Source organism: Notechis scutatus, chromosome 3, assembly GCF_049901735.1.
Source record: "Notechis scutatus isolate UNSWTSFEM ecotype Mainland chromosome 3, rNotScu1.2, whole genome shotgun sequence".
Classification (NCBI taxonomy): domain Eukaryota; kingdom Metazoa; phylum Chordata; class Lepidosauria; order Squamata; family Elapidae; genus Notechis; species Notechis scutatus.
The window spans coordinates 123,445,869-123,466,442 of NC_142011.1; the positions used below are offsets into that span (position 1 = coordinate 123,445,869).

General features: G+C 40.2%; 1 protein-coding gene across 1 annotated transcript in view; it reads right to left on the bottom strand.

The window, feature by feature from the left end:
* Window positions 1-20,574, bottom strand: part of CTNNAL1 (catenin alpha like 1) — a 67,302-nt gene that overhangs the window by 14,643 nt on the left and 32,085 nt on the right. Inside the window, exons 3-11 of the mRNA XM_026672495.2 lie at window positions 20,130-20,317; window positions 19,592-19,711; window positions 17,733-17,822; window positions 17,247-17,417; window positions 14,764-14,964; window positions 13,202-13,288; window positions 11,016-11,174; window positions 9,462-9,554; window positions 8,575-8,725 (exon numbers count right to left, since the gene is read on the bottom strand). Coding sequence (XP_026528280.1) covers window positions 8,575-8,725; window positions 9,462-9,554; window positions 11,016-11,174; window positions 13,202-13,288; window positions 14,764-14,964; window positions 17,247-17,417; window positions 17,733-17,822; window positions 19,592-19,711; window positions 20,130-20,317 — 1,260 coding nt within the window. The remainder of the gene's footprint in view (window positions 1-8,574; window positions 8,726-9,461; window positions 9,555-11,015; window positions 11,175-13,201; window positions 13,289-14,763; window positions 14,965-17,246; window positions 17,418-17,732; window positions 17,823-19,591; window positions 19,712-20,129; window positions 20,318-20,574) is intronic.

Below are 20,574 nucleotides of genomic sequence, written 5' to 3' on the forward strand. Positions count from 1 at the left end.
TTGATAGCTGTCCTCGTGTAATAATTATACCCATGTTCAAATATTCACAAATACAGATCTCCTGCCTGAAAAAGAAAAGGCCAGGTGCATGGTTTTATTCTCTTGTATACCGAACCCTCCCCACATACTTAGACACTGAGTTCACTTATCACGCTAAGCATTTTTATTTATTTCATTACAGGAATCCACTGGTTTACTGTGGCTTATATCCAATGGCTAATGATGTAGCAGACTAGAAATGAAAATTTAACAAGCCAGATATTTAAACTCAGTCAGAATATAAAAACATTGTCCAAAAGCCAAATTAAGGATTGTGTTGATAGAAGATTAAAGACACTAGATAGTTAGCAAATCACAGAAAATGTGACATAGCAAATTATTCTGTGAGATGGAAACATTTCCCTGAATTTAATACTATATGTCAGCAGCCCCCAAACCTTTTGGGTACTAGAGACCGGTTCCATGGAAGGCATTCTTCTCCATAGAGCTGCTACGAGCATCCAGAGAGTGGGAGGTGCTTAGTCTGCTTGGATAGGCTGGGCTTAATTACTAGGACGCTGTTACTCCTCCCTGGCTCCCCCCTAGTGTCCCCCAGTTTTAGCTCAGCCTTTGGTTCAATAGGCAGCTTTCCTTGGCAGGAACTTGAGGTTTGAATAGCTTTCCAATACACCAATTTGATTCTACAATTTCTAATTTTTTCCTCAGCAAAATCCATCTGCAATTAGAGTGAGAAGCAGTCGGAACAATCGCGGATCGCCTTTGGCGTTCCATCTGAATTCGTGCCCATAAGGGCAGAGGCTTAGAACCCTGTCATTCTAATTCGGTAATCGCGCCTTTTCAAAAGATGAAGTTTTCCCTTTCTTTCACTCTAGCGTTCCTCATGCCCCTTGCCATTGCATTTTCGATCATTTCGCGCTGTTTTAAAAAGAGCACGTTCTATCTCATACCTCTCAAGAGGCGATTCCTCCCCAAGGAGAATGCAGGGGTGGGGGCGTTGGAGCCCTGATTCTCCCCTCTCTGCTGCTCAATTGCATGATAGCTGTTTATCAATTAGGTTGGGTGGCAAAGGTACAGCTGTTTTTGGCGCCCAAAATACGTCTGCGCCATTTTGATCTGGGGACTGTTCGCCATCTTAGCGCACATTCCCAAGGCCACAGGGACCATTAGCATGTTGCATCGCGTGGTCTTTGCTGGGTCTTTTCCCAGTCTACTGTTGAGAGGCTTTAACCCCCTTAAAGCTCTAGACACAGAGCCCAGGGAAAAGAAAAATTCTACTCCCTTTAGCTCTGGTTTGGGAGATTAATTGATTGGTATTTGTTGGCTGCCCCCACAGTTCAAATAAGTATACAGAGAAACAGCACCGTCAGCCAGCACCAAAGCCTGGGACCTGTGCAGTCAGCTGTTGAGGGCCTATTAATTGCAATGAATTGCCCTATCATTTAGTGTTCTCAAATTTGGCATACTTGATCTTTATGAGTACATTGAGACATTAGTTGTTTTATTCAATACATTTTATATATTAAAGACTATATCTATATATCTTTATATAGATAATACATACATTTATTAATTCACTAATATTTGAAGATAATACTAATATTAATAATAATAATAACAGAATAATAAAAGTATCAACGCCTCAATTTTAGTTATTTCATATAAAAAATAGGAGAGTGAGTGTTGATTGGGTTCCCCGTCCTTGTTGTGGTACAGGAGGTCAGACGCGCCAACCGTCCATATATATCTATATATCTATATATATCTACATATATCTATCTATATCTATATCTATATCTATACCTCGTAGGTCTGAGGTTCTTTAAAGGATTGCAATGGCAAGCAGAGGTGGAACCAAGGCACAGACCCAAGACAAATCTAAAAAAACTAAGGGTCCTTCAAAGGTCACAGAGAAGGATGCCACCCAATGCCAAAAAGCATTGGAAAAGCAAATTGAAAGGCGCACAAGGGAGGCTGAGAGGATTTCCCAGCCTCCCACTCCAACTCTACAGCCTCAGATTCAATGCACCCCTATACCCTTAGACTTGTCCATGCCATCTCGACCACCTGGCACCATAACATCAGGTGTACAGGCTTCGAGACAAGCCCCTGAAGCAACCTTCATGCCAACAGCGGCCGGCCTATGCCAGGAGGTGTTCCTTCCAGATGAGGTCCCAGAAACAATGAAGGCATGGGTGGAATTGGCGATCCGCAGAGGAATCACAGCGGGAGTGCAACAATCCATCATGGCCAGGCAGATCCCAGTGTCGGAATGCAACTCACAGTCAATAAGATCTCTATGCAGAACTGACCTGCATTATCCTCAGGTACCTCCCCAAGGGGAGCTTTCTATGATTTCCCATATACATACACAAGATGTACAGGAGGAGGGAGGAGAGGACCAAATGCAGCAAGTAGATGCAGTCTCACTTCACAATAGTGAAGCCCCCCTGGAGGCAGAACCCCTAGAAAGAGGCATATCAGATGACGAGGACATCAAGCCTGACCAACCTACTTTTACCTGTCTATTTCGCCCACAACCTTTCAAATCACTCCTATTTAAGTCCAAAACCACAGCTCGCCTTGACAAGTCTCCCTCTGCCCAACAACCAGAATCTCAAGAGCAATTGGAGGATCTGATTTTCTCACAACCCATTAACGAGGTTGATGTTATTCCGGTTCTACAAATGTTTTCAGATCTGATCCAGAAACAGTGGACCTCAGCAGCAATGTACCCACCCCCCACAAGCTTCGATAAAAAATTCTTTAATTTAGCTTCAGACTTTTCTGATTCCCTGAGTACTCCTGAAGTAGATGAGCCAGTAGTGGCTTTGGCATCCTCCTCCACTATTCCCACTGAGGCGGAGGATGCTCTTAAACCAGAGGAGAAGAAAGCCGAGATCGCTCTCAGAAAGGCACATCAATCTGATGTGTGGGCCATAAGGGCGGCAACAGCTGCATCCTTCTTTACTAGGACCTCCCTCAGATGACTCTGTCACCTGAGGGACACCATACCAGATTCTAATATTAGGGCGCATCAGGTCATCGCCAAACTGATTGCAGCTGCAGAGTGAATGCTACATTGTGGATGCTACATTCAATTCGGTCAAATTTTTGGCTCGGGCCATGGCATCACAGGTTACAGCCTGCCGATTGTTACGGCTTAGACATTGGCAAGCCGACACCAAATAAATGGAAGCTTGCTTCTTCCCCAATTTCGGGTGATAAATTGTTTGGCGCTGCCCTAGATCCACTGCTAATCGAGACCAGAAGCAAGAAAATTCTCCCCTCCCTCCTCCGTTGCTCAGACACCAGGAATTATCAACCCTTTCAGAGGCTCCTTTCGTCCCTATTACCAAGGTCCATTCTCCATTAGATTCCAGAGGTTACCAGGATAAAGGGCATCCAACAGTCTGATAGATCGGAATTCACCGACAGACATCATAGGGGAACACAAGGGAAGAGACCTTTTAGAGGAACAGGAAACAGAGGTTTCCGTCGTCCAAGATAATTCCAGGGAACTTGCTCCCATTGGAGGACAATTAAGATTCTTTGCAGACCGTTGGGACTCCTCTACATCGGATTCCTGGGTTTGCGACACCATCAGATTTGGCCTGGCTCTAGAATTTCACTCCACAACCCCGAACTTTTTCATGAAATGCCCTCTCTCCAGGGACCCAATTAAAAGGAACCTGATGCAGACAGAGATCAATCACTTACTGGAAATTAAGGCCATCCAACCGGTAGCCCGGGATCAACAAGACCAGGGGTTTTACTCTCTTCTTTTTGTAGTCCCTAAGAGTTAGGGGGGATGGAGGGCAATACTAGATTTAAAACAACTTAACCGTACTCTATCGCGAATTTAAAATGAGTACGTTGTAATCTATTCTGCTTAGCATAAGGGCGATTTTTTTAACTTCCATCGATCTGACAGAGGCCTACCTACACATACCAATTAGACCTTATAGCCTTCTACTATAACAATCAACATTTTGAATATGTCGCCCTGCCCTTTGGGTTGTCATCTGCCCCAAGGACCTTTACAAAGGTTCTGGCAGCTCTGGCTGCCCACCTTCGGGACACTTCTGTCAGACTCCAATGCTACCTGGATGACATTTTGATATTCTCTTCCTCATCCAGGCAGGCAGAATTGGATACTCAAATTACATTGCGAACACTTCAACAACTCGGTTTTTCCATTAACTGGGCAAAGAGTCACTTATCTCCCTCAACTCATTTATCTCACCTAGGTTCGGTAATAGACACTGTTAAGGGACGAGTGTTTCTATCCCGAGAGGCAGGAGCATCAAGAACATAGCTCAGACTATCTGAACCCTAAAACAGGTTCCTCTGGCCGATTTGTCAAAATTACTGGGGAAAATGATCTCCTGTATCTCTATTATTCCTTGGGCCCGGTTCCATGCTAGATCACTCCAATGGTTCTTCCTTCCATACCAAAGATCAGGGCAAAGCAACTCCAAGACCCGAGTATTTGTTCCAACAAAAGTCCTGCTCTCTCTACACTGGTGGACCGTTCCAACCATCAACAAGGGTTGTCCTCTGAAAGAGCCCCACAGACTCACCATCACCAGATGCCAGCCTGTTTGGATGGGGAGCACACTCCCAGTCCCCCTTGGCTCAAGGATGTTGGTCAGCAGCAGAACGATCGAACAGCATAAATTGGTTGGAACTCAGGGCAGTCCATCTAGTCCTTCGCAGTTTCCTTCCTCATATTTGAATGAGAAACATCCTCATACTTACAGACGTCACAACCAAAGCACATATAGACAGACAAGGGGATACCCACTCAAAACAACTCATGTGGGAAGCAAAGACTGTGCCTTTGGGGCGGAAAGGAACTTGGGCTCCATCACAGCGGAACATATTTCCGGACTGACAAACACACAGGCAGACTGGCTGAGCAGGGCCACAGTCGACCAATCAGAGTGGTGCCTGCACCCAGATCTGTGTCAGGAGACGGTTCAGAGGTTCAGTCTGCCAGTTATAGATCTGTTCGCTTCTCCCCTGAACTCGCAGCTCCCGAGATTCATTTCAAGATACCCATCCCAGGGGGCGGAGAACATCAACACCCTCCGTTGCCAGTGGCCCCAGGGACTCCTCTATGCCTTCCTACCTCTCCCATTGATACCCAAGGTGATCCAAAAGCTGCTGGACGAGAAAGCGGAACTGATCTTGGTGGCACCATACTGGCCCAGGAGGCCATGGTTCGCGGATCTCAGGGGCCTGTCCATAGAAGAACCATGGAAAATTCCACCGCACAAAATTCTGCTCACCCAGGGACCGATCCAACACCCAGACCCTCAATGGTTACACTTAGCCGTTTGGAGGTTGAGCGCAGACATCTAAGAAAGGAGAATTTCTCGACCAGGGTGATCAACACCATTCAAGCAGCTCAGGGTCCTTCTACAAGCCGTATATATAATGCCACATGGACTATCTTTTATAAATGGTGCACTAAATCCAAGGTGGACCCATTTTCACCATCAGTGGCACAAGTTTTAGAATTTCTTCAAGATGGTCTCAACAGGGGTCTCTCTCCAAACACTTTGACAGGTGGCGGCTATTGCCTCGGTGGTGATCTGGGAAGGTCTAACATCCATCTCCCTCCACCCACAGATAAAGAGTTTTCTTAGGGGCGCCACAAATTTATGTCCACCAGTGATCCATTGTTACCCTACCTGGGACCTTAACAAGGTACTCACAGCATTCACCAAGAGTCCATTTGAACCTCTGAAAACTACTAGTCTCCATTTTCTCACATGCAAGATAGTTTTCCTCATAGCTATAAGCACGACGTATCTCAGAAATAGCTGCTTTATCAGCCCGAAAGGACCTCTATATATTTCATACTGACAGAGTGGTTCTTCGCCCAGACCCCACGTTCACACCAAGTCAATTCTGCTTTCCACAGGACACAAGAACTAGTACTCCCAAACTTTTGCCCAAAGCCTTCTCAGGGCCTAGAGCATCAATGGCATCGACTGGATGTCCGCAGAGCTCTCTGTACATACCTACATCGAATGGTTCCTTTCCTTTCAGGAAGCCCTGAAGCCCTTTTTATATCTTTTCAGCCAACTACTCAGGGGCAGAAGGTCTCACCTTCAACGATAGGCAGGTGGCTGAAGGCCACGATAGCCAAGGCATACGAGACTCAATCATTACCCGTGCCTAGAGGCATCACGGCGCATTCAACAAGGAGCGCAGCAACTTCAGCAGCCTGGGCCACGCAAGCTCCTATAGCAGAAATACGTAGAGCGGCAACATGGGTCTCCCCATTGCCTTTCATTAGGCATTACAAAATTGATATATTTGCTTCTGCTGAGGCCTCCTTTGGTAGGAGGGTGTTACGAGTCCACTCGGACAGTGCTGGGGCTCCAATCCAGATGGAGACCCTCCCGTAGGACAAGCCAAGCTTTGGTATGTCCCACTCTCTGGATGCTCAGAGCTCAATGGAGAAGGGGCGTTGGTACTTACCTGATACGCCCGGTCTCAGTGAGCTGCGACGAGCATCCAGCCCCACCCAATATCCATCTGGTGGGGTCCTGTTCCGGCCAATCAAGATATACGTAAAAAAAAAGAAAGAAAAAAAAGAAAATGAACATGACAATCGAGAGGGTGGGGGTTGCATCACCTTGTCTTCGCCAAAACTGGGGGACGCTAGGGAGGAGCCAGGGAGGAGTAACAGTGTCCTAGTAATTAAGCCCAGCCTATCCGAGCAGACTAAGCACCTCCCACTCTCCGGATGCTTGTTGCAGCTCACTGACAATGGGCGTATCAGGTAAGTACCAACGGCCCTTTTCATGGACTGGGTGTGTGTGGTTTCACATGCTGCCTGGATGGTACTTTGCTCACTTGTGCGGCCCAGTTCCTACTGCATTATAAACAATATCTGCATCTTAGCACTATATACCTGTGTCCCACAAAATAAATATAGAGGCCTCATTTTTGCAAGTGGTCTTTAATTTTTGCTTTCAATATGAAGATAAAAATGAAGATAAATCAGCACACAAAGTGTAATAGGCCTTGACTCATTAAAAGCAATATGCTAGAAAGCGAGGGCCATAATTAGATATGTGTAACTGTCTTCTTAGGCATTCTGCAATGGCTTTGTAAGTTAAAAGCTACTGTTACTTGCCTGATTTTTCTATAATGTCAAGCCAGATACTGTACATGATTTTGTCCCGAGTGATTATGTTCAAGAAAATACTCAAAAAAAAATCAATTCATCAAACAATATTTCTATCACAGAAAGAATGGCAGTATTTAGTGTTCTTTTCTGTAAAACTGAAAACCCTTCTGAAGAAAATTAAATTATGCAGAGGAATGAGAAATCTCTCAACAAATACTACTATAGTGCCTGTGGCAAGGATGTTAAGAGACAGATTTGCTCTTTATAGTTTTCTAAATGCTACACAAATACCAGGTGACTTACCACAGAATATAGGCCAAAAGTTGTGGGCAGTCATCAGAAAGATCCCATCCAAGCAGAAACGACAGCAGTTTAAAAATCAAATAGCTAAATTCACTACATTGTGAAGTCAGCAGAGAGCATAAAAAAATAATAATAAGGATTTCTTTCTTTTGCAAGAACACTAGACAGTTCGGGTCAGACTGAAAGAACTTTTTATATTTCCATCGCCCCCTCAAAACGTTCAGCTGCTTTGAATTATGAATCACTTCCTTGAATACTTGAAAATGTATTGCTGATCTACACAATAACCTCATTGTACAATAAGTTCTATTCCTTTAAAATTCTTTTTAAAAAAACCCATTCCTTTAAAATGGTGGCCCTTCAACTACAATACTGTGGTTCTTAAGAGAGATCCTTAGACATGCTGCTTAGCACCCTTTTCTGTAATATATAAATGAAAGAGACAACTGAATGCAGCAATGTAGCACACGCCTGATTTATGTAGACCTATCAAAAGTGCTCCCACATGATCTTAGATATTGGGGAAGAATTTTAGGTCTGATAAGCAGAGATTTTTCTATTATCATATAAAAGAAGATGAAACAAAGATTGAAAATCACTTAACTAAAAGCAATAAATATGCTTTTACTTAGGTGAAACTGTGCTTTCTAGTCTCACAGGATTCCACTGAAATTAAAACTATAAAAGGTTCAGTCTCAGCATGATATACATTATCTCCTTGAAAAATAGAAGACAAGATTGTTTGAATTATTATCTAAATACTTCAGAAGTCTGCCTGACTTTAAGCTACATCACAGGTACTCTAATATTTGCTAGATTGATAATTATGAACCGTGAACACAGGGTGGACACATTCCAAGGATCTGCCATGTTACTGATGGGTTTTGGCAGTTTGTATGTTTTCCCTCCATAGGTACTGTAATATATTTTAGTGTAGCCAACCCCAAAACACCCACAGAGTAGCTAAAAGTGTTAAGTGGCTTCGAGTTGTAGTTTGTTGGTTTTAGGAAGAATGTAGATCACCACATCTCAAAGCGAGAATACTCAGAATATGCATGCGCTGTAAGCCGGAAGCTTGTATTTAAGGACAGTAGGTTGTTGGTACTTAGGAACAACCTGCTCACCTCGTCTTCCTTCAAACACATCACTGATTTCTCTTAAGAGCAAGGACATGTCATTCAGCTGAGATTCCCAAGCCTCACAGAATACATCCAGATTTTCTTTTGCAATTTTACTGGAAGGATGCAATGTCAGAGTTTCAGCAGCAGAAATTATCTGAAGGAAACAAAACAGGCTGTCATACATATACAATTCTGTATCAGCGTCCACCTCCACAGGACAAAAGATAAGCTGTCTCTCATTTGTATTAAAAAAGGCTATATAGCATTTGCTAACAAAGCTTTTTTTAAAAACAGAGGACTTTCATAGGGAATACTATTGTATTATAAGTTGTATTAAGCGACTGGCAGTTTTAAACTAAGTAAGCTGAGGGAATATAACTGTATTATAAGAAATCTTACTTTCAAGAAGATTTTGAAAAGGATTATTAATTTATTCTTCTGATGTAGGGAAGGTCTTCCAACAGAGTGAAATGGCTCTAAAGAAGCACTTCACTGATTATATTATCAGGAACAGTTATTGTGAATCTAGCATCATAAATCATGCTGGCCATGATTATTGTTTATTAAACATGATTCCCTATCCAGAACTTTCTTTGAAGAGATTTGTTTTGTTTTGCTGACTAAGTATTTAGGAAGTCTGTATGTATGTTTAACTTAATAGTTAAACTTAATAGTTAAAAGATACTTTAATATTATTATTCCATGCCCAATATATCTTTTCCATTATGAAATTGATCTATTTTCAAATATTGATGGAATATTGACCTATTTCCACATGAGAACAGTACATATTATGGACAGTTTTCAGTTTCTGGCACCTGAAGCTAAAGTATTTGAAACAGAATTGAAAAATTCAACTGGAGCAAATAGTCATATAAAATTACAAATACCTGAGGCCCAGTCACATGAAAAGTATCTTCTGCATGGAGACAAGTAATTTCAAGTGGCTCTGTTCCAGAGACATGTCTCAATAGATGGCACATCTATACAGAGAAACAAAACAATCCAACATAATAATAAAACCTAAGTATGAATTGTGGAATTTTTATGGAACATATATGGTGGATACCAACTGAATCTTTTAATATACATTGAAGGTCTAGATATACAATATCTAGAGATTCAGGTTTATTCTTGGTAGAAAGCTGAACATCTGCCTGACATCTAAGCTGACATCTGACAATCGTTTGTCATCTGAACTCCTGTCTCTCCAATCTTGACCTTTCAATTATCCTAAATAAGCCAAGGAACATATGGCTGGGGCAAAGACTGAAAGGAAGTAGTCAAAGCTAGGAAAACTCCCTGAAATTCTACTTCTTTCTATTTTTTTAAAAAAGATATTTGATGTTATCTGTAATCAATTTCCCCCAGGATTGTTAAGAATCAGGTGGCATACCAGTTTAATTAACTATAGTTGCTGTTATTGTTATTATTATTTTGTTCCATTAGCATGCTTACTTCTCCTTTTGAATCAATGGTATGAAAAATATGGTAGGACCGGTACAACTACTAATCAGCTGTTGGTTTTAAGAACAGATATCCCGTCTCCAAGCAGCTTTCACCAGAAGGGCGTTCTGAAGAATAAAGCAGTAGCACAAACACAGCACCTCAATTCCAAAAATCTGAAGATTTTCTGTAAAAATTCTTGTTGAGTTCTTGTCAACTCGTAAATCATTCCTATGTCTGTTTCCTAGTTGCCATGGGAGAGGGAAGGCCTGAGGGAGCAGTGCAGCAGATGAAGGCCAGAAGCACATTCCAAAATCCTTCATTGGAGAGTGTGATTGACGACACCCAGCCCTAAATGTGTTTCATTGGAGAATCTGATTTATGACACATCCAGGGAGGTGGGAGGAAACAGGGTCATAGGTGGTAGTAAATTACATGTCTCAGAGTTGGCTTCATAGGGTTAGTGCCAGACATGTTGATCCTAATAAATCTTGGATTCTTTTGAAGCTTGGCTTGAGGCTCATGATTTAATTGAGGCTCATAATTTAATCAGAGCAATCATTGGAACCCTGACAGTTCTCTTACCAGAGTTGGGGATATTCCTTTTTACTTACTTTGGTGAAGGAGAGAGGCAGCAGTTGGTCTTTAAATGATATGGTGGGGTAAGTATAAAAAAGTGGGCTGGGCCAGGATAAAAATTAAATGTATATACAAAGAAAACACAGCTCATCTGATTATTCCCTGTGCTAATAGTAATTCCTGACCCATTAAAATTGCAATTCAGCAATATTTTTTTGAAGAGAATGAAGATCGGGGGCACATATATGACCACTGAAAGGGTATTCCTGCCTAATCAAATCTCCCAGCCAACTGCAGTAGTTTTTATGGTAGCAAGCAATTACTAATACCACTATTAAAGAAAAAAAAATGATAATTTTAATGAAGTACCCCAAATAAGCGGAATTTAGGTCATCTTTCTGAATATAACCCAAACTTACTTCGATCAATTGGTCTTTCTGTTCAGACAGCTTATAGCTATGCTCTGCAATAGCTTCTATATTTCCTTCTGCTCCAGAGGCTTTCAGCGCTTTCAAAACAAGGTGATCAGAATGAAACTTTATCAAGTCTGCTGCGACAGATATTGCTGCAATCTGGAGCTTTGATATTGGAAAAATTAACACAAAACAATGGGAATTTGGAGTTAGTTATTTCCAGGCACTAAGAACATTTATACAAAAGCCATGGATGTTTTTATTTTGGAATTTGGCATAGCTGTTCAAAATTGTTTTGGTGGACAACTAAATAAAAAAACGCAGAGATAGTGACATGGCCGTTAAGTGAAACTGGTTTCCCCATTGACTTTGCTTGTCAGAAGGTCACAAAAGGGGATCACATGACCCTGGGACACTGCAACCGTCATAAATATGAATCAGTTGCCAAGGGTCTGAATTTTGATTACCTGACCGTGGGGTTGCTACAACAGTCATAAGTGTAACTTTGACTGGTCACTGTTGTAACTTTGAATGATCGCTAAATGAACTGTTGTAAGTTGAGAACTATCTGTATTTAAAAAAATCTCAAACACATATGGTTGATCTGAAGTAGTAATTGTTCAAAGTAGAAAAAATATGAACCAATATAGGGCTTATAGAGCAAAGTATTTCCAGTTTGAATTTACTAAACCATTTATCATTTCCCTTCTGGATGCTGGCATCCTATTAGACCTGTTAGTCCTACATATCAGCAAATGATTATATTATCTGATAGGCAGAGGTCTTGGATACAGACTTGAAAACTGCTTCCTGAAAACAACAGTATTAATTTAAAAAATATCACAAGTATCTAACCTTCATGGTCGCAAAGATATATATGAAAAAATGTGGGTGACACTATAAAAATCTAAAAAGGCTTGCACTGAAAAGAGTAAGAATATTTGTAACATTTCTGTTAGGGGTAGGTTTTCTATGTATTGCAGGCTTCCAACAAAACAGAAAATGTGGGCAGAATAAGAATTCACTGAAATAGGTCTCATAATTTATTAAAATATTTTTAATGCAGAATTTTGATTCTTTTGACATGTAATTGTAGTGTTCTTCCTCAGCATTGTTTGTTCATATTATTGTTCATAATCCTTGCAATGTTCTTTGCTGCTACAAACAACCAATCTGCCAGAAGCAAGAAGAGGATTAAGAAAGGATAACCCCCTACTTTATCCTTGCTCTCCTTCCAGGAGGGAATTAAGTAAACTGGAATAAAACCAAAAGTATGCTAAATAATCCACGGAGACAGAAAATTAAACATATAAGAGACTTATAAGACAAATTCAGAGGATTTCCATAGAAATTCAGAGGATTTCCATTTCCACAACCAGCCTTAGAATTCTCTCTAATTCTAAAAAAACAACAATAGTGGGTAATACAACTGTTGTACTCTAAGGACTGTAAGGCTAAACTGCTTCTCTGCTTTTGCTCTTTTCTTAAACATGCCCAGTCATGTTACAGTTTGGGAAGAGACTGTTGCTCAGCAGAAGAATACATACTTTGCATATAGAGATTATTATGTTCAAATCCCAGGGTCTTCAACAAAAATTAAAACTTGTTGGGAACAAAGACATCTGCAAGATCCAATGCTTTTGTCAAAATGTGATAAATGTACAAAAGGGACAGAGTTCAATTGCAACCTTGTTTTCATCAGTTGACACACCCACTCTCTAATGTCTCTTTGTTGATGAAGTTCTCTCTGTGAATAAAAGCGATTTTAAGAGTAATCTTTGAGAAATGCTCTTTTCTTGTGAATTGTTATATCCCTTTTTTGAGAATTTTCTATTTCTTTCAGTCTAGGCAGGAAACCATACCATCAGTTTGTAGCAATCAAGGTCGGAGGGACTCTGAAGGCAAAAGGCTGATACACTACCCACATCTATGCAGCTCATAAACTTGAGTATTAAAAGTGAATTGTTATGAATACAAAGCAGGTAGATTCTGAAATAATACCAAACAATTTGTATTCCAGCATGAAAATTATGCCAGCAGGCTTCCACTCAAAACAACCTGTTGGTTAAATGGCAAAGTCAGACAGTTGGAAACACTGTTATATCATTATATCTCTAATGAGATTATAATAATTCAGTCTGAGGAATCATAACTCTAAAATATATTCCAGATTATACTGAGTTCTAACTTACCTCTCTTTGAAGCTCATTCATGCACTGGCACGTCTTTAGAATGGATATTTCCAAGTCCTCTGTGACATCTCTTTTCTTCTGATTTTGCTAAAGAAAAATAATTTCAAATTCCATAAATTCATTACTTTAAGTCATTTGCTCTTTTATATATTAAAATAAAACAGTAATTTTATCTGGAAGAAAGGCTCACTGAACCTTCAAATGTGGCTTTGAAAATATATGCCTAAAATAGAGATGCATGAATTCTACATTAGTTCATATATCGTGCGGAACCATGGTTTAATCATAGTTTGTTGAATAAGAAACAATTGACTGATTTACACAATGTGCTGAACAATATGCTTAGCTAAAATCAAACCAGTTTATGGTTTAGTGCAATATAAGAACTCAATAAATTTCCATATGAATAATTAATCACAATAATCAATTTTGTTCCTATTTAGCAAAATTTGTTCTGAAATATATTGTTGCTATGACAAACCTGTTGCTTGAAAGTTTAGCTGGATTAATGCATCACACTAATCCAGTGTTTGCTTACATAGTTTTCCAAACCATAATAGTTGTGTTCATACATCAAACGAACCAAAACCAAATGAAGCATACTTTAACTTAGGGAAACATGTGATGCCAACCATTGTAATTTGTAAATTGTGGCTTTACAGATGGCATACAGAAAGATATACTGCTCTAATGTATAGTATGTTGTAAAGTCAATAAATAGATTTGTTAAGCAATACTGCATATACAGGTAGGTTATGATCTATTGTTCAGCAACCAGTCAAACTAGTGATGACACTGAACAAATAGTATTTATAACAGAGTTTTAGCTATTGTAGTGTTTTCATGGTCATGTTTGTTATCTAGGTGTTTGGTGCCCTCCTCACAATTATGACATCATAATGAGCCACAGTCATATGATCACAATTTCTAATGTTCCCTACTGGCTTCCCAGTCAGCTATCAGCTTATTTACTGACCCATGTGGTCACTGCTTAACAAGGACAACTGGGACTGCAAGAACTGTTGCGGTGAAGTGAAATGGTCATGTGGCAGAACACTTTATAACCATTGAGCTTACCAATGGCAATTTTGTTCCCAATTTTAATCTGAAGGCTCGCCTCTATTTCAGTTCTATATGATTTCAATTTCTTCCCTACATTTTGAGAAAATTTAAATCTTTAGTTCTCCACATGTATTGGGTTTAACGTTTTCACATTGCCCATATTAGCTGAGAGTAGTGGGTACTATTGTCCCACTCTCTATAAAGATCACTGGAGGATAAATTACAACAGTAAACAATAGTAGCACAGCAGAGGACAAATATGTACTATATATATATCTTTTTCTGAATCTGTTAGAGAAAAGTTGCATTTATAAAAGGAATTATATTGAGATTTTGTTCTGATTTAGGTAAACATTTGTAAAATCCGGTTTTAAATGGCAAGGGTGGATTGCTCCATAGAATCTGCAATACAGGGATGATACACATTATTATGTAGAGTGTATAAGCTGATTTAGTATCGGTATTATTCTAAAACCAACTGAGAAGAAAGTGTTTCTTACAGCACTGATCCAGGCTGACACCAACTGCTCCAATTCAATCTTTGCTTGCTTGGAGAGTTCCAAGATGCGTCCCCGTGTTTCATGGCTTGTATAAGCAGAATCAGTAAAATCTTCTGTGAGTTCAAGGACAAGACGCAGCAATGCTCTAAGATTCTCCTTTGGCAGAAGATAAAGGTTTTCTCGCAGACCTTCCACTTTATTCTGAAAAGAGAGGAAAGGGACACGTGATATACTAAAAAAAGCAAAAAAGACTGAAATACCAGCGCAGTTACAGTATGCCAGTTAGGAGAAAGGCTTAGAATCAAAGCTCCCTTCCATCACTTGACCTAAAACAGTGATGGCTAACCTTTTCAGCACCAAGTGCCAAAGAGTGTGCACACCCCCAAAATAAAATACACATGCACGTCCCCATGCATGCATGCACATCCACGCCCCCATGCATGTGTGCACATCCCTCACGCATGCACCCCACCCCGTGCTTCTGTGCATATCCCCATCACCAGGGATGGGATTCAACCGGTGTTACTACTGGTTCGGTAATTACCTTTTGCTGTGCGTGCGTATAATACACGATCAGCTGTGCCGCCTGGACAGCTAAGCGCTGTGCATGGGTGCGCAGCGTTTGAAAAACCACTTTTTTGCTGCTTTTTCAACCTCAGCTGTGCCGTGCAAAGCAGTTGAGGTTGAAAAAGCAGGAAATAAAGGTCAGTTAACAGTCCGGGTGGGTGGGTGGGCCAAACAGCAACAGACACAGAACCAGTTCTGTGTCTGCTGCTCTTCAGAGCTACCAGTTCTATAGAGCCGGGCAGAACCAGTAGCATCCCACCCCTGTCCATCACAGACCTAAAACAAGCCACACATTCTCAGCCTCCCACCTGTAATAGATCTAATTGTTGTTAATATGTATTCCATCCTAAACTATTGCTTAAAATCTTTTAATTGAATTTAAGATGGCATCTCAATGTCTTTATGCTGACTATGCACATCTCACGATTGAGATTCATGCATCAGTTAATTTGAGTTAATGAGACAGTTAATTTGGTGTCTTGCCAATGTTTGGGGTAACTGCTGGTTAGGATTGTGATGAGTCGGGGTTCAAAAGATTCAGAAGGCATCAAGTTTCCCAGTCTCAAAACACATGTAGATGTTTGTTTCTACTACAGTTTACAATTAGAGCAGCAGTAGAAAAATGTAAATCTTTAAAATTTTATAAATACGACCCATGTCTAACACATGGGTCAGAGAACACCCACATCCTGCTGCATTCTTTTCAGAATACAGAAAGGATAACGGACTTCAGTGAGATAATTTCATTTCCCACACGGCAATAACCTACACACAACCATCTATGTAAAATGGCTGATATGAACAGGGAATTTACCAGATGATATTTGTGCAAAGCACTTTCCAAGTGATCTGTCAAGTTTTCATATACCCACCTCCCCTCAAAAGTTGGGTTGAAACAGGCAAAATTGCAAGAAAAATAATCATAGTGCTCCAGTGAGATATAACACTAAGAAGATTATATTATAGAAAAGCCATATAGTATAGTAATACTTATTACAAGTAGTCCTCGACTTATAATGGTTCATTTAGTGACCATTCAAAATTACAATGGCACTGAATAAAGTGTATTATCACCATTTTTCACACTTACTGTGATCCTAACTTATTAACTGCAGGAATTCACTTAACAACTGTGACAAGAAAGAATGTTAATTGATGCAAAACTCACTAAACAAATATCTCACTTAACCACAGAGCTTTGGGGCTCAATTGTGGTTGTAAGTCAAAGACTACCTGAATATAGTTTTGCCATTTTTAATACACATTAGAAGTTACCAGCATATTGGGTTGGAGTTATGAGTACATTTCAGCAAATTGGGTCAACTATTTAGTAGTCTAAGTTGTATCCAACATTATCTACCTTTTTAGTGAACCACCTCCACCAAGATACAGACACATTCTCCTCTAGGAAGTATCATATTTCAATCATACATATACAGGCAGTTTTTAGTTCATAAAATCCTGGACAGATTATGAACAAAGTGCACTGTAAAGTCTTGAACATACTTAAGTATTTGAAAATCACTTGAAAGTTCAAATCTGAACCAGTGGTGGTATTCTACCAGTTCTGCCCGGTTCTGCCAAGCCGGTAAGGCCGATGAGCAGCAGAGACCGAATTTTATTCCATGCTTTTGAAGTACAGCTGCTTTGCGTGGCATAGCAGAATGCTATGAGGCAGCTGCTGAAGCGACAGGAAGAGTGCAGGCTTGCAGGAGGTGAGTTGGAATGCCTCTGTGCCTGCGCAAAGTGCGCATTTGGTACACGGCACACACGAAGTATATGCACGCGCACAAAGTGTACCCACCAAGCCACATCCACCGAACCGGTAGTAAAAATCTTTGAATCCCACCATTGATCTAAACCAATGAAATGTTGCATCTATAAATAGTCTCCAAAAAGCCTCATCTGAATACTACCTTGAATTCCTTGATGCCAGTATAAATGCTCATTGGGCCTGATTCATTTTCTCCATTGGGCCGAGTGTCTGCTACAATCTCTATAACCTGTTCCAAAGCTATTCTCATTCTGTGGAAGACTGCTCCTTTGTTAACACGGGCAGATTCACAATCAGGATGCCTTAAACAGGTCTAAAAAAAAAAATCAATAATTTGGGGGGGAGAAACAATAAGCAAGCAGGTAAATAAAAATACATCAACACTATTTGGATCTTTCTGTGCTATTTACCAAGGTGAACCCCATTAATGTGTGTGTGTGTGTGTATCAGTTTCATCAGTGAATCAGCCACTACATTTGTTAACATTTCCTCTGGTGTCCCTCAGAAAGCTTTCTAGTCTCTAGACATGTTGATTGATGTGGTTTTAATCAATGCTGTCCCCATGTGTTCCAGAGAGCAGCTCTCAAATCTTTTGCTTTGCTGATAACAAACAGAAAAAATTAGTTACCTTGGAAGCAGTGAGAAGCATCATGGTACATTTCTCAAGAACAGATCTAGCAGCTGCCATTTTAGCTTTCTTCTTTTCATCTTTCAGATCCTAAGGAAAGAAAAGCAAAACCTCCTAACGGATACGAATAATTCTTGACAAAGGGAAGTACAGGACAACTACTAAAAATCAAAGCATGTCATACCTTTTAATTAATAATAATAAAAAAAAGACAGATGCCTGACAATGATATATGGAGAGAAATTTGGGCAGCTTTTCTGTTGCTTCTGAACTATTAGATTCATGTGGATTTCATGCTCCGTTCCAAAGCGCCCCATAGGCACCCAAACACTTTTCGCCCGGACAGAGAAATGGAGAAGACTCGAACCTCTCATTTGCCAGCAGGCAAAGCTTCGTCTCCCTCTGGGCAAAAAGTGCACGGCAGAGGCACGGGGTGGGGTGGGGAGACAGGAGATCCTTAGCTCCGTTTCAAAGCATCCCATTTGCAAGCAGATAAAGCTTCAAGTCTCCATCATTTCTCCATGCGAGCAAAAAATGTGTCTGCCTTGGGAAGCCCTGTAAGCCATTGCAACCGCGGGCAAGCAGATGGTGGGAGAGCGGCCGGCCGCAAAATAAGATATTCCCCAAGATGTTAATTTTGCCTAATTCTTAGAATTCCAAATACAGTGAGAATGACCGCTGAAATAACTTCAGTCAGTAAAGGAGACATGTCTCATTTCTCTGATTTAATAAAATAAAACATTCCACAGATATTAACACAAGCATTTTCTTTTACAAAATAGAAGTTACAGACAATGAACTCAAAAGATTTAACAATTTATTCGTAAAATAGATTTGGTTGCAACAGAATTAAAGGAGCTGTCTGCTAGTATAGAACAATTAAAGGAACTGTTTGCTAGTCTAGACCAGGAGCAGGAAAAGTAACCATACTTTTCTACCACTTTCTTCAGGGTAGATAACAGCAGAGGGCAAGGCAACAATGTATGTCCAAAAGATTTAGAACAGGGGTGTCCAACCTTGGCAACTTTAAGACTTGTGGACTTCAACTCCCAGAATTCCTCAGCCAGCTTTGCTGGCTGAGGAATTCTGGGAGTTGAAGTCCACAAGTCTTAAAGTTGCCAAGGTTGGACACCCCTGATTTAGAACATCATTTCCCCACCTTTTTAGAACTAGATGCAGGGGCTTTCTCTTTGCTTAAGTAACATTAGTGTCTTATGCCTGTCAGAACCATTTCATTTTGCCACAAAAATCAAGGTGGTTTTCTTCATTATAGTAATTTGGTGGCAAATTCTGGCAGGCAGTCTTAAGTGCTTAAGTGGGAAGCTACTTGCAGACTTCTCACTATGGTCTACATGCTGGGGAAGAATTTCTGCTGACCCCGCAATCTATTTATGAACATTTTCCCACTGATGGTCAGTCAGCATTCGATACTACTCAGGCTATTTTGGAGGTTTTGTTTTTTATTTAACAATGGCAGTTTCCCAGCATATTTCTGCTTTATTTTTTCCTTTCGTACTTTTGCAAATGTTGGGTCATCCAAGATTGCCAGTACTTCACAGTTGGGAGGAAACACTCCTGCTGTGGCTCAATTAGGACAGATGCTGAGACTAAAAGTCCCTAGTATTACTAAAGTCAGTGGTATTCTGCCTTTTACCGTGACAGCTCAGATGGGATCTCACTGATCCAAAGTACTTTTATGTCTTACAATAAATTCCAGGTTGGATGCACACATCATAAACACCAATTGTAAGTTTTTAACCAGGTGACTATTTTTTCTGAAGGAGCCAGAATTGAGAATGAAGTAATTTTTGTAATGCTTTCTACAAAACATTGAACGGATACTTTTATGTAGCACTTACATTTTGTCGCTCTCCAGTTAAATGGGCAAATTCCACCATTTCATTTCCAAACTGACTGAATATTTGCACAAATTCCTGAAAACTGCTCACTTTCTCTAATTGATCCATTGTCATAAGGACCTGTCAAATATGTTGAAAAGAAACCATGAATGATAGATTACTGACAAGACAAATTTAGAATTTTTCAAAATCAGTTCTTGTTTTCTATTTTTAGATGCAAGCAATTCTGCGTGGCCCATACAGTCAAGATTTATGTACTCTTTCAATACACAATGCAGTTTAACTTCATGTATTACTGGATGAAAGGCTTATTTATTGCTCCCATAATGGCTATACATATCTATAATGTATTATCTGGCTAAAGTTTAGCACTTAGGTTTCCTATTAATAAGAAAATGTATGTACATACACAAAGACAAACACACACATACAATGACCTTGGACTGAACTCCAATGCCAGTTAAAAATATTAAATTATCACTTCCATAATATACAATATAAAACTGTATGCAATCACTGTTCATAAAATCATAATTACCTTGTTTCTAGAAGCTATAATTTGCTTAATAATTATTATGTCAGCCAAAACCAATACTTTTGTAACTGAGGAAAGCAAGAGCCTTGCAGCCTTTATCACTCCTGTTTTGTCTGTAAAAATTGTTATCTGGCCATCAGATTCTGGACGATCCAAGGTTGCAATGTCTGTGAGCTGTGCAATGGTCTCACCTATAAGCAGAAAGTAGTTAGTTCAGCCTTGCTCCGAAACACAATCAACTGGTAAAAACCGTATTTTACAAAAGAGAATAGATCAACATAAGTGGTGCAGCAAGAGAATTTAAAATTCTATGCATTATCTTTAGCATGTGATGGTGGCGATAGTTACCACAAGATGTGATGCTGGCTACCAGCTTGGCTGGATTCAAAAAAGTGTTGGGCCAATTCAGGGCAATCAGGGGGATAATAGTGATTAGCCTTGATGGCAG